This window comes from Corticium candelabrum, chromosome 4 (genome assembly GCF_963422355.1).
Source record: "Corticium candelabrum chromosome 4, ooCorCand1.1, whole genome shotgun sequence".
NCBI lineage: Eukaryota > Metazoa > Porifera > Homoscleromorpha > Homosclerophorida > Plakinidae > Corticium > Corticium candelabrum.
This window is the reverse complement of record NC_085088.1, coordinates 1,924,137-1,947,943: the sequence shown is the minus strand read 5'-3', so window position 1 is coordinate 1,947,943 and position 23,807 is coordinate 1,924,137. Positions and strand designations below refer to the sequence as shown.

General features: G+C 42.5%; 3 protein-coding genes across 3 annotated transcripts; 1 reads left to right on the top strand and 2 right to left on the bottom strand.

Moving 5' to 3' along the window:
- Positions 1 to 1,832: 1,832 nt before the first annotated feature.
- On the bottom strand, positions 1,833 to 4,794 carry LOC134178398 (neuroguidin-A-like). Its single transcript, XM_062645275.1, has 13 exons — positions 4,673 to 4,794; positions 4,534 to 4,605; positions 4,417 to 4,457; positions 4,242 to 4,338; positions 3,289 to 3,373; positions 2,991 to 3,046; positions 2,630 to 2,819; positions 2,542 to 2,573; positions 2,413 to 2,477; positions 2,302 to 2,356; positions 2,144 to 2,218; positions 2,013 to 2,082; positions 1,833 to 1,946 (listed from the first exon to the last, which is right to left on the bottom strand). Exons 1-13 carry the CDS (start codon positions 4,736 to 4,738, stop codon positions 1,924 to 1,926), a joined length of 927 nt encoding a protein of 308 aa, XP_062501259.1. The 5' UTR covers positions 4,739 to 4,794; the 3' UTR covers positions 1,833 to 1,923.
- A 20-nt stretch (positions 4,795 to 4,814) lies between these two features.
- On the top strand, positions 4,815 to 10,882 carry LOC134178396 (netrin receptor UNC5D-like). The gene is made up of 5 exons (XM_062645274.1): positions 4,815 to 5,034; positions 5,312 to 5,362; positions 6,391 to 6,981; positions 7,043 to 7,105; positions 10,119 to 10,882. Exons 1-5 carry the CDS (start codon positions 5,004 to 5,006, stop codon positions 10,646 to 10,648), a joined length of 1,266 nt encoding a protein of 421 aa, XP_062501258.1. The 5' UTR covers positions 4,815 to 5,003; the 3' UTR covers positions 10,649 to 10,882.
- An 886-nt stretch (positions 10,883 to 11,768) lies between these two features.
- On the bottom strand, positions 11,769 to 23,608 carry LOC134178662 (ankyrin repeat and SAM domain-containing protein 6-like). Its single transcript, XM_062645547.1, has 14 exons — positions 22,765 to 23,608; positions 21,065 to 21,314; positions 20,422 to 20,519; positions 20,123 to 20,179; positions 18,942 to 19,059; positions 18,849 to 18,885; positions 18,468 to 18,786; positions 18,044 to 18,087; positions 14,858 to 15,037; positions 14,116 to 14,650; positions 12,333 to 12,400; positions 12,158 to 12,274; positions 12,014 to 12,104; positions 11,769 to 11,947 (listed from the first exon to the last, which is right to left on the bottom strand). Exons 1-14 carry the CDS (start codon positions 23,474 to 23,476, stop codon positions 11,934 to 11,936), a joined length of 2,640 nt encoding a protein of 879 aa, XP_062501531.1. The 5' UTR covers positions 23,477 to 23,608; the 3' UTR covers positions 11,769 to 11,933.
- Positions 23,609 to 23,807: the final 199 nt, after the last annotated feature.

Sequence of the window (23,807 nt, the reverse complement as noted above, 5' to 3'; positions counted from 1 at the left end):
CTACTGCACATGTGACCCCGGCTTTTACGGTTACAAAGGAGTGTGCTTAAGCTGTCCAGCTGAAGGAAAATGTAAAGGAGAAAAGACGAATTCTGTTATCGAAATGCCAGTCAACTACTACCCATCACCCTCACAGCAAAACATGACTGCTTTTGTTCGATGCAGTTTGTTCTATCAAAACACTTTCCGTTGTAACCCAAACGGAAACTGTACTTGCCAGCTCAGACTCTTCTCTAGTGATGTAAGGGTGCTAACCACATGTGACAGCCACTGCACATGTGCTTACAACTCTACAAGCCGCCTGTGCTCACAATGCATTCCTAACTTCTACAAAGAGTCTGACATCTGCCTGCCCTGCAGTGACAACGACTCAACCACAATCGTTGCCACCACTGCAGCTGTACTGATAATACTTCTCACCATATGGTTGCTTAGCAGAATCAAGCCAAAATGCATAGCTCCGACAGTACTGAAAGCATTCAACATCGGCGCAATAATCTTCCAAATTGGTCTGGTAATGTCACTTGGTATAGCAAAGATTATCCCTGCCTATGTGGCTGAACTTCACATATTTATAGTCGTTTTTGCTATTTTTGATTATCTCGCAAGCATCAAAGTGTTCGCTGTCATTGTTTTAGTGTACTTTCAAGTGCTCAACTCGCTCAATGTCTCTTCGCAGTCAGTTGACTGTCAACACTGTTCGTTCGCCGAATTTCTCAACAAAGGCGTGATTGCAAAAGTTCTACAAACCGCCAATTTCCATTTTAATGGCATTAGTTGCACTTTTCAATTCCTTGCATCTCCATTTGGAAAGCTTGCAGCTCTAGCTGTAGCTCCATTGGCACTGGGCATTATCATCACTGTCGGCCGGCTCATAGACCACTATCTGCTTGTTCGTTTGTGCGCAAAAAGAAATGAGGTTGAAATTGAAGAGCTTCGCCAGACAATGACCAACAACTCTAAGTCAAACATCATATTCTTGTTAAACGTCTTTTACTACCCAATAGCACAAGGTGCAATAAAAGCTCTCCTTCCATGTGATAGAGGACCCGGAGACACGCGAGATTACATGAGAGCATATCCATGGATCAACTGCAGCTCGAGTAAGTACACTGAGCTAGTCATTCTTGGAGGTCTAGTCACTGCACTATACGTTTGTCTCATTCCTATCGTCTTCTTGGTGCTTCTCAGAAAGTATGCCCCAAAGAAACTGGAAACAGAGGAATCAATTGTAATACTCTCAACAACCAGTAGCGTTGTTGAAGAAGAAGTAGTTGAATGGCTGCACGGTCTTTGCTCAAACTACAAGACTAAGTATTGTACATGGCTGCCAGTCATTCTCATGCTTCGCCGACTGTTCATTGCTATCGTTTTGGCATCATTCAAACAAGACCAAGTTGACGCACAAGCCTTTGTTCTCACTATTCTCTTCACAGCCTCAATCATCTTTATCACTGTGCTACGCCCATACAAGAACACAACACCATGGCAACTGGAGAACACAGCAGATGTGGGAGCATTTGTCGTTATCTTCGTAACATACAGCAGCATGTCCAGCAGACAGAAAGTATCACCAGTAACGGCCACGTTTGCATTCTTTCTCAACATGATGTTCATCATAGCAATGGTGGTCACAGCAATCGGTCAGGCAGTGTACGTTTTTCGAGAAAAACACAAAGAAAGCAGACCTTTACAAAAAAAGACAAGCGAGTACACGAAGCTTCCAGGAGAAAACAAACACAATGGCACGCCTGATTACGACAAGGAATACACTTTCAATGCCTCATAGTATATACAAGCATGCAATACATAATTAACTAACAATGACCTGATAGTGTAGAACACGAGTATATTTTCTCAATCAAACCATTGCTTACTATGTAAAATCAGCAATAACAAATATAACTAGTGTTCTCACTGCACTTAGTGCTTTTTCCTTGTGCGACCTAAACGACCAACCAAGCTATTTAATATAATAAACCCAACAGCAACTGTTACGTACCAACACTCACCCGTTCGCTTTGCTTTTCTTCTCTTTGCTTTGTTGTGACCACCTGATGTTCTTTTCCGTTTTATTCCCTTCTACTTGTACAAATAAAAATTGAGCACGATGACACACACGTGCAGATAATACAAATTTTACCTTCCCTGCTCCTGTAAAGAAACTTGAATCATCGAACTGCATTAGGTCATCCAGCTCCTGCTCTGCTGTCCTAACCTACCACAAATGAGAAACGATGTAATACAACAGAAAGTGTAGTCTGTGGATGCTTGCTATAGTTGTGATTCATTGTGCTGTACCACTGCTGTTTGCCGTTTTCTAGTTGGCATCCTTACAAGATGCTCCTCTTCATACCTAACAAACTTAACACGTGAATTGACAGCAAACCACTATGCATCAATTCTGCTAACCGGAGCCTTTCTTTTTCGCTCTCTAATTCTCGTTTTCTTCTGTAACTGCTACTTAAATCCTGAGACTGTGCAAACATACCACAAATCAACTAATACAATCCACTACCGACATGCCATATCCATGCGTACATTGATCTCCTCTGGGCCATCCCAGAATTCATCTATAAATAAAACTGAGTACAGCCATTTCAAAGCCTTGCTATCAAATTGATCTTGCCTTGAAGTTCTTTCAGCATTGCACTGCTGAGAGCTCGTTTTTGCAATGTCTCTTTCTCTTTCTGCTCTTTAGTCTGCCTGCCATCCTCTTCAAATGGAACAGCAGTAACACGTGGAGGAACATAAACTCTGACTTCGTCTTCATTGATGCCATCGTCACCTCCACTTTCAACAGCACCAGAAACAGGCAGCTACAAAAAGATCATTGCAATAGCATACATCTCTCCAGTGATGTTATTAGCTAAGCATTATGACAGAAAAGCTGCTGTGATGAGATTTGCTTTGCTACATATTATCTGATGTGAGTCGTCAAACATGCAAGACGTCTAACACACTTAATCTGTTTTGACTGGTAGACCAACCTTGCTGATGAGCATTTCAGGATTTGGCTTGAACATCAGAGGGTCATTGCTTAAACCTATACAAAGAGCACACAGTCAAATTGCTTGCAAAATTCACAAAGTGTAGTTTGCCTGATTCTATTGATTCCACCACACACTCATTAACCCTCAGTCACACACACACACACACACACACACACACACACACACACACACACACACACACACACACACACACACACACACACACACACACAATCTAAACATACTAACAAAAGCAACCTCATACAAATACAAACAGACAACCTTTACACCGTACCTGCCATGCCTGATGTAGTAAGTTTGACTAGCTTGTCAATTTGATACTTTAACTTTTGTTCAAGTGGTCTCAACTTTTCTAAAATCTAAAAAACAAACACAGAAAAATCTTCACACACTACACAGTGAAAGATACCATATAACAGTCAGCCTTCTGCAAAATGTCAATTGCATTTGCATTTCAGTGACCAAGTACAGCAATAATCAAACTGGACATTCAAGCTTGTATTCTTTGCACTAATGACACAGTAACTGCAGATGAATTCATGCAGGCATATCACACAGGCAAACATGTTGGCAGTATCCATATACTTGATTAGTAAGAACCACCCCCTACTTTAGCCTAAGCTCTAAGATTTTCACACTTTAATTAGTGGTAATTGGTGCTTTCCAGTGACTGTTTGCTAGATTTGCGCCTGTATGCTGAAATTCTTCAACTTACATGTTGAAGGTTTTGATGACTCACATACCATACGATATCGAAGAATATATGTTTCTATATTTTAGGTACTAGTGGTGGTTTGAAGCTCTACTACAGTGTAGCAACATGCTGTTTCAAGTTAATTAAAGTAATCAATCACTTCCATCAATTATCAACTTTAGGTGTCAATTTCTGAGAAAAGCCCATACCATACTTGACCTTTGACCCTGGCCAACATATGGGGAGTGGAGTAAAAATCAAGCAAGTCTTTGTTGTAAAACCCAATTTTGTGGCTACGTATACTGAGGGTCTTATAACTGTTAACTGTCCATATCCTTCACTGCTATGTTACATTTTCACTAACAACCATATTTTACTATAAGAGAGAATCCAATCCACCAAACAGTATAGTCATTATGACGAAACTAGTCATTTGTCCACACATGCACACGACACCATAAAAGCTGAAACTTGGTGGCTGCTGTGTAAAGGTCCATTGCAGCCTTGTCCATACTTATGACTTATCATCTCACCACTCGAGTGTCTACTAGTCTGTTGACTGCATCGATGCCGTGAATAGATTTTCCTTCTGTCTTCATTAGAATACATTGACTAAGATCAATTAAATACCTAGTTCACACAAAATGCAGCCAAACGTTATATTTCTTGATTCGAACAACCAACTCAATCGTATTTAGAAAATCACACCCAAGCAGCAGATGATACTTGACATCCAACAAACTAATTCCCTACATAAAATGACAAACAAAAGTTAAGATAATTAATCTTGGGCATTAAAGTCACGTGACCGGTCACATGGTACACCTTGCTAGTGTTGAATTCTCCATTATGGACACGACTTTCTACTCCACGTATAAACTTAGTCGCTTCATCTATCTATGACAAACAACACTTTCAATTGAAAAAGCCAAAAAACAAAAAAAATCCATTCTAGTCTTCCTACTTTGCACTGAAGCTCTCCCAACAAATCAAAAAAGACAGGAATATCCTTAGAAACTTTGGCACTCATCGAATAAGTCACAGCTCTACAAGAAGCGATTGCATTATACGATTAAACCGTGACGCATGCGCAGTTAAAGAAAAGTAAACAGGGAGTGAGACGACGACGACGTCCGTCAGTCCTTCTTGTTGTTTAGCTCTACATTAGTGCTAAAATAGTTATCCAAACCGTCGGGAAATAGACCGACTTGTTTGCAAGCGACGAACGACGCGGCGTGTGACGAAGTGAAGTCGAGGAAAAACATCTCGGACTGTCTACTCATTACCCATAACCAATGAGTCATCTCTTCTACTGCCATTGGCTCGGTGAGTGTTTCTCGCTCACCAACGACACGCGACGATGTAGCATCTCGCCACGGGAACTCCATCCGTCTTTCACTCTCACTTTCACGTTCGTACGTCGATTTGCGCTTGCCGTTTCGTTCGGTTGCTTTGTGCTCTGTGTTCTCGTGTTCTTGTCCGGACGAGAAAACTTCCTGCTGTGCTGTCTATGTCATCTCATTCGCTTCCCTAACGGATTTGCCTTTGTGACACGCCCCTTTGTCTGGCTTGGTGTTTTATTGACTTCTTGTGTTTCTCCTAGCAACATTTGTGGCGTTGTTGTTACTTCTTGCGACAGGATCGTTTATTGAAGGTGATGATTTTTATAACTGTTGTAGTAAACGTAACACCTAATATGGGTGTGTAGCAATTAATTAAAATTGTATAATTGATTTTGAAATTTATTAAAAGGAACTGTATCGCATATGCTACAAGATCAGCTGTCATAGTGTAGTAGTTGCATTTCATATATCATTAACAAATACAATGAAGGCTTGAGTGGTGTGTGTGTGTGTGTGTGTGTGTGTGTGTGTGTGTGTGTGTGTGTGTGTGTGTGTGTGTGTGTGTGTGTGTGTGTGTGGTGCGATAGCTCAGTTGGTTAGAGAGTCATCTTATGGAGTGTTTACATCCGGGACCTTGAAGGGTCACAAATTCAAGTCACAGTGATGGTGAGCTATGGCATAATTTCCTTAAGCAAGAAACTAACACACACATTTGCTTCTCTCAACTCAGGAGTATAAAAGAGTACCTGGTCATTGACTGGGGTCCTAAGCGGCCATCGGCTGTGACCTGACATCAGCCACTGGGGTCCTGGTGAGACTTTGGGTGCTCACACCACAGTTGGCTTCACAAGTCGGTTCTCCTGCGAGTGCCTGGCCCGGCTCCAGGAGTTTGCTAGCGCATGCCCAGAGCTCCCTGAGTAGCGCACAGGCCCAGCTTAACAGCTGGGGCGTGACCTCTGAGAGGCAGCTCCTGACATTTAGGCTTTATGTTTTAGTGTGTGTGTGTGTGTGTGTTTTAGTGTGTGTGTGTGTGTGTGTGTGTGTGTGTGTGTGTGTGTGCGTGTGTGCACGTGCGTGTGTGTGCACGTGCGTGTGTGTGCACGTACGTGTGTGTGCACGTGTGTGTGCATGTGTGTGTGCACGTGTGTGTGTGTGCACGTGTGTGTGTGTGTGTGTGTGTGTGTGTGTGTGTGTGTGTGTGTGTGTGTGTGTGTGTGTGTGTGTGTGTGTTAATAGTGTATGCACATATAAATTGGTATAAGAGTAGTATAGAAGCATGTACACGCACCAACACCACCAGGTAAGAGTAAACAGGTGGATTGACATGTTTCATTTGCAGATTTTCAGATTCAGGTGCTTAGAGACAATCATCCCGTGTCTAATGTGAGTGCTAGTCGTGGTGAGAAATTAGTGTTGGATTGCGTGGCTCCAAAACAAGAATTATCTGTCGGCAAAATTTCTCTGAAATGGGTAAGAGGACCATCTAATAAAGAAGTACCATCTGCTAAGAAACAGAGTTCAAACGATCAGCAGTTGGAGACAGAGATACATGTTGCAGAAAACAACTGTGGAATTTATTTTTGTATTGCGAGTGATTCTAGGGGTAGTGTGTATCGAAAAGCGAAAGTATCTGTTGGTATGGATGGAGACTGGTCATCTTGGTCTCAGCTGTGTGACTGCAATCAACGTCCTCGAACGCAAAGAAATCGAACTTGCAATAACCCATTACCCATTAATGGTGGGAAACCGTGCCCTGGATCGAGCACGGAAGTGTGTACATCAAAATGTGCAGATGATCATTGGATGGAGTGGAGTGAGTGGAGTGAGTGCAGCGATGGTAATCAGTTTCGTACACGGCAATGCGCAGGCTCAAAATGTGACCAGATTTCTAATAATCGCAAGGAACAAGATTGTGTTGTAGAACGAGCAAGTCAGTGGGGCACGTCACGAATTATTTAGTTTGGTCAGGAATGATGTTTCTCTTTTACTAGATCCAGAAGAGCCACAAACATCATCGAAACCACCACCATCAAGGCAACGAAAATCATCATCAGGTTAGTGATGACAAGTTACCAACGTTAATTGTTAGTGAGTTGTGCTGTTTTCGTTGATAAATACACGGAGTCTAAGGACCCATACTGGGACATACAAAATGTCGATTCATAGATGTAGTACAAATGAATGAAACTGCTTGTGTTCCTGAAATTGTTTCACATTATGGAAGTGGTGATTACAGACTGAGACGTTTTCTTTGTGTATGCATGCATGTTAGCATTGTACGTCATTGTACGTCAATAACAGAAATGTTTTTTTGAAATTCGGAGATTAATAGTTGATTTATACCCCGTTTACACGAGCACTTGTAAGCAGGCCAGCCCGTGCTGGCTCGGTTTCTAGGGTACATGTAAACGCAGTCCAAGCCGTGCCAGCTCGGCTCGGTATTTCTAGCCGGGCCAGTGCACACCAGCCCAGGCTGGCTCGGGTCAAGTACATTGTGTAAACTCATAGCATGCTGGAAAACAGGCTGCACATGCTCATTTGGTAGTCTCGCGTAGCCAGACCCCTTTCCATTGCATCATACTTCCGCACGAAAATGGCACAAATAGCGTGGAGCGAGGCAGAGACTCTGTGTCTTATCCAATTATGGAGCGACCAAGATGACAAGAAAGTTTAGCTCTTGAACTCCGTTGCTGCATGTGCGCAACAGTCGCCTGGCGATAGACCTATGCCGTCTCTTATATGTCCTATGCATTCTCGATATGATTGTTTTAAAGCCATAGAGAAAAAACACGAGCAGCTTGGCTTTTGTCTGTTGCAAACGTAAGCTTAACGCGAGTTATGTCAAGCTGAAGTAACTAATGCACGTTAGTGACACTCATTGGTTTCCTTCTATGGAGTGTGTCATGTAAACGTGGGCTGGAATACTGGGCTGGCAGGGGGTGGCTCGGCTCGGCTTGCGATGTGTGCTCGTGTAAAAGGGTATAGTGAGACTAAGGATAGAAGACATCTTTCCTATGTATGCCTGTCTGTGTGTGATCATCTATCTACACCTTGTCTCTATTCGTCTGTCTGTCAGAACCGTTTTCAATAAATATTTACTCTACAATACAAAAGTCGTGTCTGTCTGTCCAATATATATATATATATATATACTAGTATACATGGCCCGTCCTTCGTACAGGCAAGATAGGTGTGGACACGTCACGTGCAATCTTTGTTGCGAGGTCCCGGATGTGCTGAATGAATTCGAATCTTGCTCTTCGCGCTTGTTTCGATAGAAATCGACACACTCGCCGTGTAGCGCTTGCTGCAGAAAACGTGTAGGTTGGATTCGGTGCAATGCAATCAGAATTTGGAGAGAAACGAAAGCGCTAGAAGAGTAAGTTTGTTGGCAAGAGATATTCGATCGCTCGAAGCTTTGCGAAGGACGATGATGCATACGGTCTACACAGGACTGGTGTGGGCGTGTGTTCGAATGAACCGGAATGCGTAGCATTTGCGTCATCGAGAAATTTTACGCGGGGTCGACCCATCAAAAGGGGACCCGGTGCGTAATTTTTTAAATTTTTTTAAGCAAACCTTCCACTGTGCGTGCCGATTTCGGTTGCAAATGGACAAAAGACGTGGCCTCCAAATGCGAACACACACACACACACACACACACACACACACACACACACACACACACACACACACAGTTTGAGCTTTATATTATACTAGGATCCATGGCCCGTCCTTCGTATGGGCAAGATACTGTAGTGTAAAGATAGGTCTGTGGACATGTCACGTGCAATCTTTGTTGCGAGGTCCTGGATATGCTGAATGAATTCGAATCTTGCTCTTCGCGCTTGTTTCGATAGAAATCGACACACTCCCCGTGTAGCGCTTGCTGCAGAAAACGTGTAGGTTGGATTCGGTGCAAATGTGATCAGAATTTGGAGAGAAACGCAAGCGATAGAAGAGTAAGTTTCGTCGGCAAGAGATATTCGATTGCTCGAAGCTTTGCGAAGGACATCGATGCACAGGGTCTACACGGGACTGGTGCGGGCGTGTGTTCAAATGAACTGCAATGTGTAGCGTTTGCGTCGTCGAGAAATTTTACGCGTGGGTCGATCCCTCGAGAGGGGACCCGGTGCATAATTTTTTTTTTTACGCAAACCTTCCTCTGTGCGTGCCGATTTCGGTTGCAAACGGACAAAAGACGTGGCCGCCAAACGCGAACATACATACACACACACACACACACACACACACACACACACACACACACAGACAATTTGAGCTTTATATATTATATATATATATATATATATATATATATATATATATATATATATATATATATATATATATATATATATATAACATTGAAATCTACATTCAACACAACTAAGCAAGTCTACTGTCTCCCAATCGCACATAACCACTGCCTGTCTGTCTGTCTGTCTGTAGACAGATGCTGACGGGCACACATAGAAAGATGTCTTCTATCCTTGTTCTCACTGACTGCAATGGTCGTCATATTTTTAGACACTCGAGAGAGAGGGATGGGTAATTGTTTATGTTTTTTGAAATTCGGAGATCAATAGTTGATTTAGTAAGAATAAGGATAGAAGCCATCTTTTCTATGTGTGCCTGTCTACACCTTGTCTCTCTTCGTCTGTCTGTCAGATAACTGTTTGCAATACAAATTTACTATGCAATACGAAAGTCGTGTCTGTCTGTTTGTCTGTCAAAGGTATTTGACTATAAAAGCATATTATAGGAAACGGCAACAACACCAACTAATGAATAGAGTTCTGAATGTCTTGTTCAATGTCGTCTCAGTCTTCTCTTCTTTTCTGTCAGGATGTCTGTCTTGTGTGTCTGTCTGTTTGCCAGAGTGTCTGTCTGTCTGCCATAGTGTCTGTCTATGTGTCTGTCAGTGTGTCTGTCTGTCTGTCTGTCAGTGTGCCTGTCTGTCTGTCAGTGTGTCTGTCTGTTTGTCAGGTCAGAGTGTCTGTCTGTCTGTGTGCTTTGTAACGTTGAATTTGTCCATGTCTCATGTTGTTCCTTTCCCGTACACAGATCCGTCCAATCTCGTCATCACCGTAGCCGTTTCGAGTGCATTAGTTGGTCTCCTGCTGTGTGTCGCTATTATTGCTTGCTGGCGTCGACTTCACCTCGAACAACGTAGAGCTTACCACAGGTCCGAAGAAGACGATGCAACCCAAGCCATTCTCCTCTCACTCACAGACAGCGGACCGGGTATCTCGGCCGACGACTACCCCGAAGACCCTACTCTGACTAGAGAGTTGGATGCTGTCCCTCCGGGTGTTGCTCTGCTCCACGCACCCGGTAGCTTCGCAGAAGCTCTCCAAGGCATTCCACCACCTCCCAATCCCTTCTTTGTAACTCCAGGGCAAGACACACAGTTCGGCAACAACAGGAATCAGGAAGAGAACGATCAAAACGAAGACAACTCGACTGCTGCTCGACACAGGCAGGACCTGCAGTCTCCCGAAGAGGAGTTTGCGCACTTGAAAGAAGGAATCACAGAAGACGAACTTCCGGTCGCGGACACAGACAATGATGTCCCACCGTTGGACATCTTCTGATCATCACTATTTAGTACGAAGTCACCACACACATTCGCTTTGTTGCTGTTGTGTATTATTATTAGCTACTTATACTTATTATGATCGGGTGTGTCTCGTGACATTTTTGTACCCTAAGCGCATGTATTGGTGTTTGCGCTCTGTATAGCCTCATAAATATGTAATAAAACAGTCTTAAGAATATTTGCATACAACATCCCACGCAGAGTGGAATAGAGAGAAATGTTTTTTGGTCGGACATCGTGCTCTAGCAAAGAGGCTAGACCCAACATTTTATTAAATGTAGGCTAATTATTGATATCAACATTTAGTTCAATTTATTTGTTTGATATCAATATTTATTTCAATTTATTTGTTGCATCGTATTCACTACTGTATCAATTTGCTATCAAAATCAACATAAAATTTGGTTTGTTTGCTGTTGTTCTGCTGCATTGTTATTGATCATGATGATGACGGGTGGTTGTCGTGAAGGTTACAATTCATTGCAACTAACATTTAAAGACCCTCCGCATGCCATAGCTTGTCCATCATATTTAACGTGACCAGTACACGTTGGTAATTAAATTTAGTTAAAGCAAGGCCGGTAAAGTAATGCCATGAACTGATCAAGAGATGAGCAAGCTAATCAAGAGCACGTCTTGGCTCTTCCACCGTTTGTCCTATTCGACTGCAGCTCGTGCAATAAACATGTTCGGTGCTGGGGCAATAAACATGATATTGCTCTGTCATTTTGTGCTCACGCATTTGGAGATCAACTCTTAGATCTTGCCTGCTGCTTCTGTCAGTTGTCTGGACTTTTGGCTCGCTCATTGATTCCCTATCATCCATGCAATAACTACTATGTCTAAACGGTCATGTAGGTATGTCCGATCAAAGCAAAATTGTGGTCGGTCATGAACACCAGTTGGTTGGTCAATGACATACACAAATCGGTAAATAGTCCAGCTCCTCATCTAAGGCTGGAGCAAAGTTCATTTAGCTCTCCCAGTCAAAGACTAGGTACTCAATGCAAGTGGATTCTCGTGACTGTCACTAACTGTGGCACCTCCAAACACGAATGTCCCATAACACCTGAACTACCATGCCCTACAGAAGCTCACATACACATTACAACAAATTTCTAGCCTCGTGTCCCAGAATAAGAGCCACATACATAATTAAGTAATACAATTTGTTTCCATATTATTAAAGTCACGTTTTGAGTTTAGTCTCACTGCCAAGGTACAAACATTTACATACTTACAGATGTAATAAAACTGTACACATAATGTCTGCCTGTGCGTTACCAACCGAGACCTAAATATATTAATAAATCATTACTTTTTATGGCTCAAATCAGATAAGTTTCTCGCAAGTTCTTACCGGCTTCAAACAGTGGACTCCGAGGCCCGGTACCCGCCGACATTTTCCGATACGATTTTATCGTTTCGTTTAGTTGTTTACGCTCTCGACCCTAAAGCACAATCGTTAGCTTCTTGCTCAAACGGGTAATCCATAAACATTCACTTTCTCGTTCTTGAGACGAGCAATAGCCTCAAGAATCTGACGCCGTGGTTCGGTGCTCGAGATCCCTAACTCTTTCAGGTCGCCATCTGAAAGTGTCAGGAAAGCCTCCATGTCGACCTGCAATGATACACACCTAGATGTTTACCAAACACACGTGGGTCGTCAAAATACCTACCTCTTGCTCTTCAAATATTGATGTATATTTTTCCAGTGACAGTCGTTTTAGTATCGAGCCTAACTCTTCTGAAAACAAATAGAATCGATAAATTTATATAATTATAAATAAATAAATAAAATAAATCAAAAATAAATTAAAATACAAAAAATACAAAAAAATTGAAAATAAAAAATTAAATTGAAAATAAAAATAAAATAGAAAAATAGAAAATAATAAAAATTCAAAAAATTAGAATAAAAATAAAAATTAAAAAATTAAAAAATAACAATAAAAAATACAAACTAGAAAATAATAAAACAATAAAAATAAAAAATACACAAAATAAAAATAGAAAGTAAAAATAAAATATAAAATAAAATTAAAAAACTAAAAAAAATAAATTAAAAAACTAATTATTCAAAAAACCTATTTTTCATTAAACATAAATTATAATAAATTTATAAATTAAAACTACAATTAGAATCATTGTCATGGGCATATATCATATTTCTTCGAATAGTGGCCGTGACCTCTATTTCTAACAAGGTTACAGAACTGTGGTCTCTAAACGAAGGTGGCTTGTATTGACAAGTACTGTGAGTGTCACACACGACTGCTGCGTTCCAATTACTTTAGGTAAAAAGATTGTGATGTAGGAGATGAGCATGATTAAGTACATACTCATCCCTACATACCCATCATATTCTCAATTTTTTTACTTTTTAAAGAAATCTGGATAGCACGTGTTTGGATACCTTTGTATGGGTGGCCATTTTAAAATCGTCGCATCAGAGTGCGGTATCGGAACAACATTGATTGCATCAATAAACAAATTCGATCTTTACACTCGATTAGCTACATACAGCTGGCGGATGTACCAAACAACACTGATTGTATCAATAAACAACTCCCACGCATCTCTACAGTCAAAGCATACAGTACACGCTCACGGACAGCACCCGTTGAACACAGTCTTACATTTCAACGTTCAACTACACGCAACTGTAAGCACACTGTAGAAGTGGCACGGCAGCTAATTATAAGGTCCCAAACAGTAGCTTCCACCAGCTAATAATAGGTATATAATTACATGTAGGCCAGCTATCATGTACACACGTGACCGGAACAACAATGCGTTGTGGAAGCTCGTATAGAATTGCGTAACAGCAGTTGACTTGATACTGGGTGGACTTTGCACAGTTCTAGCTGTTGTGTCAGTGCAATTCCTCGAACAAGAGCGAATCGTTTGGTATGACTCTCGTCGTTGTAGCTGCTTCGAGTGAGGCGCTAGTCTGGCTGACAAAAGGGAATAAATCACATTTTTTACTTGCAGATATATACGGCTTCTGAGACGTCTAGTGTTAGCGTTAGTAGTCTGGCTACCATTCGGACCGTTCACAGTCGAGCGCTATGTGGCTCTGAGATTGTTTACTGAGTTATAAGAAATCTGGATGGCAAGTGTTTGGATACTTTTGTACGAGGGGCCATTTTAAAATCGTCGCATCCCTACATAGAGAGTGCGGTAGTCTGATGAGATTGACACGGAAGCCTCAAAAGCATGTGATATGGGTATGGCCAGTAACTTTGCAGACTAGTGCAGCGTCAATTCAAGGGCGGCCTCTATTCTCAACAAGTCTCTTCACCTGTGGCTTCTAAACGAGGAAGGCTTCTATTGGAGGGCGGCCACTATTCGAAGAACTACGGTGCATTAGCTGCTAAGAACTCATGAATACACAAACTTCAAATATAAAACAACAACCGAAAGAAACTAAAAGCACGCACAGACGTTACATTACATTACCTTCTTCTTTCTTTGACGTTGCACTCGATGAGGAACTATATCTCTTTGCAAAGCCACCCGGCACGTGAGCGACCTGCTGCTGAGCCACGAGTGTTGACTCCGTGTCGGAACTGTAGACCGAATTAGCCAACGGAACACGCGAACCTCGAACGAGTCGCTGCTGAGCAGACGACGACGCAACCAACGTAGAACTCATCGACGATCCCGGGGAGTGATTAGAAGCCAAAGCCGAAAGAAAGCGAGCGTGGGAAACTGGATATGGACCACTGACCGACGATCGAGAGGCAATTCTCGGTCCCATAAAGACAGCATCGTGAAACCGTGATGTAGCAGGCGAGGTCACACTCTCAACCGTAAGAGTAGAACTATCGGCCCCACTGTTTCCACTGTTATTGGGATCACTGAAATTGCCGTGAGCTTGTAATAGCCCGAAGCCGGAAGACGCGTGTGTCACCGGAGTTTGTGTAGACGAGATGATCGAGCTTGTATTCGACGAACTACGTGGATATCTGGACGGTCGAACCATGCCCTTTAACTACAGAACAATCCAAAGGAAACAAACGTCATTACTCTCGTAACACAACACAGTATCTGCACACAATGAGACAGACCGATTTCACAACACACAAACAACAGGCCGACAAACAATAATAGACCAAAATATAAACAAGAAAAAATAATGAAATACAGATAGAGAATATATGTTACCATGGCAACACAGTAGAGTGTGAGCTACTATTACCCGTTTGTACTCTCCCTCGGATGTTATTGAACGTCGCGACGGACGTTGTAGCTTGATCTTCAAGCTGTTGTCGCCGTGTCCGCTTGCCGATATCTCAAACGCCGGTGCTGGCAAAAACGGAGGAATGATCGGCGCGAGAACGTCCTCCGGAAGTTGTTTTGCAGTTGGTATGTGCCGAGCCTGCAGCAAAACGAAAAAAAGTTTGTAGCATATCTAAAGATACGAACCAACTAGATTATTGTGGCATCAAGTCTTATCATAGTTTAATAATACGAGAAATCTCTTTCAGTAAGGCAACGTCCTACTATAGTATTTTGCATTCAATTATCCGAATCAGGCATTCAATTATCCGACTCAGGAATTCAATTATCCGACTCAGGGATTCAATTATCCGATGTTCTGTCATAGAAGTACCAAATATATAGAAACAATTATTTCAGTCTGATACGTAAAGTCAAAACCGAGCACACTTCTTTCATGATGTCTTTCAGTGATGCTCACTCACGTTTCAGCTGAAAAATAAATGATTGATTCAACCAAGGTGGGAAGGCAAAGTAGTGAAATTCAAACTCTTGATTATAGCTATAAACACCCGCAACGACGCATGACATTGACTGTTGCATGGCATTACACTGGACGCGCGGTCTACAAAGTATACAAATTACACCACGATTGACAAAGCAAGGCATTGTACGCTTCCTAGATATGTAGATTTAGTTCCCTCACAACAGCTTAGTTAGACCTCTGCGGAAACGTGGGACACCAAGATAAGTGCAAAGAAAATTATCGTGCAACACACGCTAAAACTTCAAGCTAAAGTCAAGATTAATTACAAATTATTGCGTCTAGACAGCTGATGAATGATGATATTTGAGCAGCTGCCCAACTGCAGACTATGTAAGTTATTTAGGTTTTCATGTTATTGCACAGCAGTAAGCAACAGATAATTGATTGCCTAAATCGGATAATTGAACACCAAGTTCGGATAATTGAAAGCAAAATACTATAGTAGTAGACACTATTTTTCTGCGAACCATAAGTCGTTACCAGGGTTCTCCCTACAGTGTGGTTGTGTGGTGCTAAGCCTCGTTGAGCAACTCTAGCCACATGACCGAGCCTCTTTGCTTGTGTTCTACCCAGGGTATTTATGTACATTGTACTTACTGTACATATACAGAAAACAGACGGCATTACTGTGCGCGTGTGCAACTGAACGCAGAAGATGTCTCAGGCTGTAATGACTTCGTTCTTTTCCGTCTTGAGACGGAAGGCTTTTAGGTAATAGACAGTTAGACCCATAGTTTCTAATACTACTGTAAAGGTCTGGGTATCAGAGTGCACTGCAGTAAGGGGTGTGTCTTGCAACTAAACTCCGTCACGTTATTCTGAAATCCTGGGAAGAACCCTGGTGTTAAACTACAGTATGACACACTATGTGTAGATTACACTTGCCAATACAAAACATGCACTGTTTCAATACACTCGGCTTGACGAAACTTCGATTCATACGATTGTAAACATTATTGGATAGTCAACGGTTTTGAAAATTTCGTTCACTTTGGACGTTGTTTCTTTAGCAGCAACATGCAGTATACATTCTATTGTTAAACACAAATAGTTTCTTAGACTTCTTTTTGTGCCCTCGATCATCCAGTATTCTCAAAGAACAGCTGTGAATGTGATTATCACGGATTAATGAAGTTGCTGGCTTTTACATCAGTTTCAATATTCAATTTTGCATCAATTTCACAAGTGTGCAAAACACACGCTTTTCTAAAGCTCCTCCCCTCCCCAAAGAGTATACAATATTGTTGTTGCACAATTCAATACCTTGACCATGGTTCCATCTTAGTCTCGCGCAGCCAGACCCCTTTTTGCCGCATCATACTTCCGGGCAAAATGGGGTCTGGTGAACAGCCTTTGATGTCACTGTGTGCCGCGTAGCCAGAAATCGGCTATCTAAAGATCGGATTTGGCTTCTTAAATGCTTCACTAATGACCAGACTGGTATGCAAGCAGTGCAATCCTATCTCAATTAGCTTCTCTTGTTTCGTAGAGAACAACTCGAAGAATACAGCTGGAGTCGTTACTGTTTGTAAAATCTGCATGTCTACAGCAACAATTAAACATGGCCGTCGTACGTCTAGCGTCGTGCGCTTGTGTCACAACGGAAACTGAATGCAAACGCACTGAATGGAAGCGGACGTACTTGATGTTGCTTGCTGTTTTGACATCTAGAGTGACCGCGAACAGTCCAGAGTAAGCAATATCTGGTCCTGGAATTGAAGGAGTTGGCGCTGACGTCATAAAAAACAAGATTAGTCATGTGTTTTGTGCATTGCTTTACATCGAGTACATTCGCCTTCAGTCTCCGTTGTGACACAAGCGCACAACGCTACGTACAACATCGATCACGACAGATTGCCTAAGAGATAGAAGCCTGTTGACGTCAATGTTCGCAGTCGACCACGTTTAATTGTTGCTGTAGACATGCAGATTTCACAAACAGCAACGACTCTAGCTGTAGTCTTCGAGTTGTTCTCTCCAAAACAAGAGAAGCTAATGAGACAGGAATGCACTGCTTGCATACCAGTCTGGTCTTTAGTAAAGCGTTTAAGAAACCAAATCTGGTCGTTACATAGCCGATTTCTGGCTACGCGGCACACAGCGACATCAAAGGCTGTTCACCAGACCCCATTTTGCCCGTAAGTATGACGTGGCGGAAAGGGGTCTGGCTACTTGAGACTAGGTTCCATCTATTTAGAAGGTTGACACTTCCGTATTGATACAGTTCTTCCTCCATTCCAGTTGACCTGCTCAAATGATGTCAGTTTGAGGTTTCCGGTCATTCAAGTGGACAAAGACAAAACATTGAGAAAGTCGTGGTAGAGACAGCTGGGATATTTATGGACGGCTGCTGATGTTCTAGGAATAAACCAGAATAGGGTGCCGTGGTCGTACATGTTTGCAAATCCTGTTCATACGGGCGACTAGCATGGAAACAATGCATGATGCTATTCTGGCCATGGAAACAGTAAAATTAGGATGAGCCATTTGTTACTGATCAACAATTTATAAAGCGTAAAGAGGCCATAACCCACTCCCCTTGCGTGCGCTTTGTATGCTTGTAAAATTTTCGATAATTTTGAACGACCTCTAAGTACGGTAGTAATGAATGCACCATACCAAGCCTTTGTAGCGTCTGCCGTCTCTTGAATCAAGCTCGGTACCTGCACAAACACATACATATCGATCACTATTACCATACACTGTAGTGTACATACACAAAGACTTTAAATTAGAGTTACTGAGTAACATTCCTAATTCCGGTGACCCCATGCCAACTAGTTCATTCTAGCCATACTTTTTCTATGCTGTCTAGAACGTCAAACTACCACCTGGAGAAGTGCCTACACAAAGTGTTTAGTTCATAAGCTTATCACTTGTGTAAGACTTTCAAGTAAAGCTTATGTCCATCTGATCACTGTTTCATCTCGCATCACAAAATCAAATATCGATATAAATTAATCAAATAAGCAAACACAAAATCTCGATTATTACTGACTATCACGTCACACACGACAGACAACACATGGAAAATGTCCTATACCGGAATGCTTTCTCGTATAAGAAGCAGATGCACTCCGTCCATCTGAGTCAGCCTCGCTGCCACTCGAATTAGCAAAATCTTTCTCACTCTTCCTTGAGTGCGATCCGCCACTAACTTTTCTCTCATGTCCACTCGATTTGCTGCTCTTGCGACTAGACTGACTAAAGCTGCTACTCGATACTCGAGCTCCTGAAACGGCCACTCCATCCAATTGACCAGCATAAGCCACTGCTGCACTAGTGTTGATATGCTTCGACGACGGTGGATTCCGACCAAGTTTGAGTTTACGAAAACGACTCGACATTCGCGACCACCAATGCTAGTACACAACATCACAACAATCAACACTTGGTCAGTCAATATCAAAGCGAAAGCTCCAACTTGAAATCGTGTTTGAGACCCTTTATCATCGCCATTCCTACGACACGACTAAGTACATAATGGAGCAATAACGATAAACTACAAGTTACTAACACAAGCAATGTGCCATCGTCCGAGCTGTCAAGAACTGTGATGTGCTGCTTGGGTACCGATCGTTGCCGCTTTCTATGTGCAATGCGATTCGGGTGCTGTGGACTACGATTACCAATACCTGCACAGTCAAAAACATAACGAAATACACCAAGACGGGTGTAAACAGACAGGTAAAGTGAGAGCAGTGTTGGGCAATATCAGAAAAAATTCTCCCACAATATTTTTTGTCAGTCAGTCAACGATATCACAATACATTGTCTATTTGCAACACGAAACTTGCAACTCAGTATCCTCACAATAAGTCTATTAGTCTTGCAAAGATGCTCATCATCTGACATACTAACTCTTACCTACAGTTGGGCTAAACTTAAAGGTTTCTGGAGAAAAACACTGACATGTATACCATATCTGGTTTCAGTCAGTTACAGTATGTCTAGAAGTGACAACGTTCCCTGATGTGCTGAACAGTTGCTCTGAAGCTGCACTAATGGCACAAATGGCTACATGTTTTGTAGCCAATTTCGACAGCAGTGGAAACTTGGTTGGCTGGACCATCGACCGACCTTTCTATTGAGGGCACTTTTCCTTCCTTGATCTTGCAGTAGTCATGCAGCCGAATGGTGCTAACGTAAATGGTCTATCATGTTGCCAGACTGGTGATGTCACATTCGCTTTTGCAACGAGATCTGAGGACAGGATACTGGCGCTGATTCAGGGCAGCTGTGTAGTTAACGTACTGTGGACTGGGCTGTTTGCAGGTCAGTGGGTTTTTCAAACATTTTAAATTTCAATTTTATATTTTATTTTACTTTTCTCTTTTTGTTTAAATTTGCAATAAATTTGCATTAAATTTTAATTTTTTTTAAAAATCAATTTTTTATTAATATTTTGAATTTATAAATATTGACGTTTGCATGTCCTTCACAACGTTCACATGTGAAACATGTGCGAGACCCTCAGACACCCATACAAAGTTGGCACAATATCTCATGTTGCATTTGAGAAACCGAGTCGGCGACTGAGACCTTGAAACATCATCAAAAGGCGATTTATCGTTATATTGTCCAACATTGAGCGAAAGACAGAAACGATACGTAGGGAAACAAGCAAGTAAATTAACACCACTGAGCATACATAAGGTATGTTATACTTATTCGTGACACTCAAGTGCATACACTTACTATTACTTGGTACTTTCATGCTCACAGCTGCCAAAATTCGTACGACCTCGGTATCACCTGCACCACAAAGCTTAATGTTCAAACACGATTATTGACCATAAAAGAAATGTCTGCCGATCAAACATTATTGTTGTTATTATTATTGTCACACACAGAAATCTAGTGCAAGTACAAACAAACAAACAAACAAACAAACAAACACATAACTACATTATGCTTAGATCTTGAGTTACTTCAGTGATATACACAATAAATACAGGTTATCTTATAAAAGTAGAGTAGAAACTTAGGTGGCTAACCGATAATAGATGCCAGATCGAATGCAGTGTGTCCCTCCTTTGCTTGAATGAAAACATCGGCTCTGTGATTTATGAGTAGACGTGCCACTAATTTTCTCCTAAGTCAGACGACAAATAAGTAACAAGTAGACCAATGAGAAACACAGATAAACAGATAAACAATCAACTGACAGACAGACAATGAACAGACAAACATAGACAAACAGATAGACAAACAATAGACAAACAGATAGACAAACAGATAGACAAACAAATAGACAAAAATAGAGACAGACAGATAGATAAACAATAGACAGACAGATAATACACAGACAATAGACAAACAGATAGACAGACAAATAGACAGACAGATAGACAAACAGATAGACAAACAATAGACAGACAGACAGATAGACAGACAGAGAGACAGAAAGATAGATAAACAATAGACAGACAACAGATAGACAGACAAATCGACAGACAGATAAACAAAAAGATAGACAAACAATAGACAAACTGACAGTTACACAGACAGATAGACAGACAGCTAGACAGCCAGATAGACAGACAGATAGACAAACAGACAGACAGACAGATAGACAAACAAATAGACAAACAATAGACAAGCAAGCATACAGACAGAGAAGCAGAAAAATTTCAATACCCATAGTATACAGCTTGCATTAGAGCAGTCCAACCACTGATAGCATCTTGAGCGTTGATGTTGGCTCCAGCTTCAATCAACATCTCTGTGATCTCCACGTGACCTTTCATCGCTGAGAACATCAAGGGCGTGGCTCCGTCATCGTCCACAAGATTCGCCTGATCCGGATCGGCACCGAGTATCTCTCTCATTCGTTTCACGTGACCCCCTTTACTGGCCTCAAATATATCAATGTGGACTGCTCTCACTGCTGTTAACAAACAATAAAGAGCAATAAATAGTACTTTGTTAAATTACTAGTGTGTGTGTGTGTGTGTGTGTGTGTGTGTGTGTGTGTGTGTGTGTGTGTGTGTGTGTGTGTGTGTGTGTGTGTGTGTGTGTGCGTGTGTGTGTGTTGTGTGTGTGTTGTGTGTGTATTGTGTGCATGTGTGTGTATTGTGTGCATGTGTGTGTGTTGTGTGTGTGTGTGTGTGTGTGTGTGTGTGTGTGTGTGTGTGTGTGTGTGTGTGTGTGTGTGTGTGTGTGTGTGTGTGTGTGTGTGTGTGTGTGTGTGTGTGTGTATGCTTGCATGTGGTGAGGTGCTGTAGCTCAATTGGTTAGAGAGTGCAATTGGAGAATGAAAACATCTGGGAACCTTGCAAGGTTGCAGGTTCAAGTCACAGTGATGGCAAGCTATGGCATAATTTCCTTAAGCAAGAAACTTACACACAATTGCTTTTCCCGACTCAGGAGTATAAATGAGTGCCTGGTCATTGACTGGGGTAGACATGACTGCTGGCTTGGCAGTAACATCATGCAGCAGACGGGTACTCGTGGGCCTTGGTGCCCAGTCCCAGAGCTGCGCCATTGTCAATGCCTCTGGGTGACTCCGGCCAAGCTCCAGGTGGATTGTAGCACTGGCCCTAAGCCTCCACATAGTGCATGGAGACCCTGTCTCTAGAGGCAGGGGGACCTATCTCCACAACTGACCTGAAGGTTGACGTCATTCACGAATGATGTGGAGGTCTTGACATTCGTCCATTTGTGTGTGCGTGCGTGCGTGTGTGTGTGTGTGTGTGTGTGTGTGTGTGTGTGTGTGTGTGTGTGTGTGTGTGTGTGTGTGCAGTTCGAGCAGTAGCAGCATAATAAATGTAGCAGCTAACATGTGCATATTACCATAACACTGACTATTGGTAATCAAGTCTACACGCAGTAACACAGATATCTTAACATAGACCCACTCGACTCCAGTCAGCCGTGTACATAAAGCACAGTCCAGTTTAATCAATTAAGCCTTAACAGGCCAGAGTTGGAACATGTCTATTGGGAGAGCTATAGTGTAGATACATTCCAGCAATAAGCATAAAAGACTATACCAGGTAGCTAAACTTCAAAGAGTTAGTCCAGACAGTTTCCTGAAAATCACTGGTGGAGTGCACTTTTGTAGTCGAACCAACAGTCGTTTTCTCCAGAAGTCTGTCTGTTTGTGTGATTGTCTGTCTGTGTGTCTGTCTGTAAACACGATATCTCTTAAATGCTTAACATATCGATATATATAGTTTTAAGAATGCAAATATCTTACCAAAATCTGAGACAAGTTCAAAAATGGACACTCAGGGTTAAGTTATTAAGAGCAAGGTGACCAAATTGCGGGTTGTTAATTCTATCCCATCCTAGATGTCTTCTAGTTACTTTTCATAGTTAAATAATCACTAACTCACGTTGTTTCCGTTTTGCAAGAGTCCTGGTCTCCAAATAGCGCTCCACCTCTCCATTTCCCTGTGACACAGCAATATCCAACGCGGTGAGCTTCACACAAGTGACCATCTCGGTGTCGGCCCCTCCAACATCGATGAGTGTCTGACACACCACAAGATCATTCATCAGCGCGGCCAACATCAGAGCCGTCCATCCGGTTCCAGTCATGGCCACATTCACGCTCGCTCCTCGCTCGAGCAAAAGCCTCACCAAATCGTCGTGACCCTGCTGCGCGGCGAGCATCAGCGGAGTGGCTGTATCCGCGTTGTGGCTCGAATACTCGTTCACGTCGGCTCCGGCATCGAGCAAAAGAGTCGCAATAGCCACGTGACCGTTCCTACACGCCGCAGAGAGAGCAGACGCACCAAACACGTTCCTCAAATTCGGATTCGCTCTGTTCTGAACGAGCAGTCCAACAATAGGCAGATGACCGTAGAACGCCGACTGCATCAGAGCCGTCCATCCGTAGAGACTCTGCTGGTCGACCGACGCGTTTCGCTTGAGTAGAAGTCGCACGACGTGCTCGTGGCCGGCCGCTGCCGCCACGATGAGAGGCGTCAGACCCTCTCCGTCGCTCGAGTCGACATGAACACCCGTCGCCTGGTCGAGACACGCGCTCACGTTACCCGAATGGCCGTGCTCGGCAGCGTTCAGCAGTTGACGCAGCGATTCCATTGTCTCCTGCCTTGAGAAACGGTTGCTGCGTCTTTCCTCGGTGATCGATGGAGCAGCGATCCCCAATGGGGTTGGAATCTGTATTTTGGGTACACGTAGACGCTTTTTACCACAATTTCTTCCTGTGCGCTGTTGTCCTGTTGGCACGTGACTGTAGATAAACACGTGAGCTTTTTTAGGTAGCTTAGCCTATTGAATTCAGTGTAGACGACACGAACTGTGCGGTCACAAAATATTTTGCGAATAACGAGAGTTGCGGATGTCTTGATTTTGCTGATTGGACACAGGACGTGAACTCTGACTATGACGGTATCTAGGGAAGGTGAAGTAG

What these genes read in the sequence shown, in the direction of transcription:
- LOC134178398 (XM_062645275.1), bottom strand. Translation starts at nt 4,738, where the DNA reads ATGAGTGCCAAAGTTTCTAAGGATATTCCTGTCTTTTTTGATTTGTTG. An exon ending in TCTTTACAGGAGCAGGGAAG is followed by an intron (nt 2,083 to 2,143) that starts GTAAAATTTGTA and finishes TTGTACAAGTAG; the next exon opens with AAGGGAATAAAACGGAAAAG. An exon ending in AAGAAAAGCAAAGCGAACGG is followed by an intron (nt 1,947 to 2,012) that starts GTGAGTGTTGGT and finishes TTGGTCGTTTAG; the next exon opens with GTCGCACAAGGAAAAAGCAC.
- LOC134178396 (XM_062645274.1), top strand. Translation starts at nt 5,004, where the DNA reads ATGAGTCATCTCTTCTACTGCCATTGGCTCG. An exon ending in CTTCTACTGCCATTGGCTCG is followed by an intron (nt 5,035 to 5,311) that starts GTGAGTGTTTCT and finishes TGTTTCTCCTAG; the next exon opens with CAACATTTGTGGCGTTGTTG. An exon ending in TTGTGTTGTAGAACGAGCAA is followed by an intron (nt 6,982 to 7,042) that starts GTCAGTGGGGCA and finishes CTCTTTTACTAG; the next exon opens with ATCCAGAAGAGCCACAAACA.
- LOC134178662 (XM_062645547.1), bottom strand. Translation starts at nt 23,476, where the DNA reads ATGGAATCGCTGCGTCAACTGCTGAACGCTGCCGAGCACGGCCATTCG. An exon ending in ATGCAAGCTGTATACTATGG is followed by an intron (nt 20,520 to 21,064) that starts GTATTGAAATTT and finishes CGTCTGACTTAG; the next exon opens with GAGAAAATTAGTGGCACGTC. An exon ending in GCAGACGCTACAAAGGCTTG is followed by an intron (nt 15,038 to 18,043) that starts GTATGGTGCATT and finishes GTTTTGCTGCAG; the next exon opens with GCTCGGCACATACCAACTGC.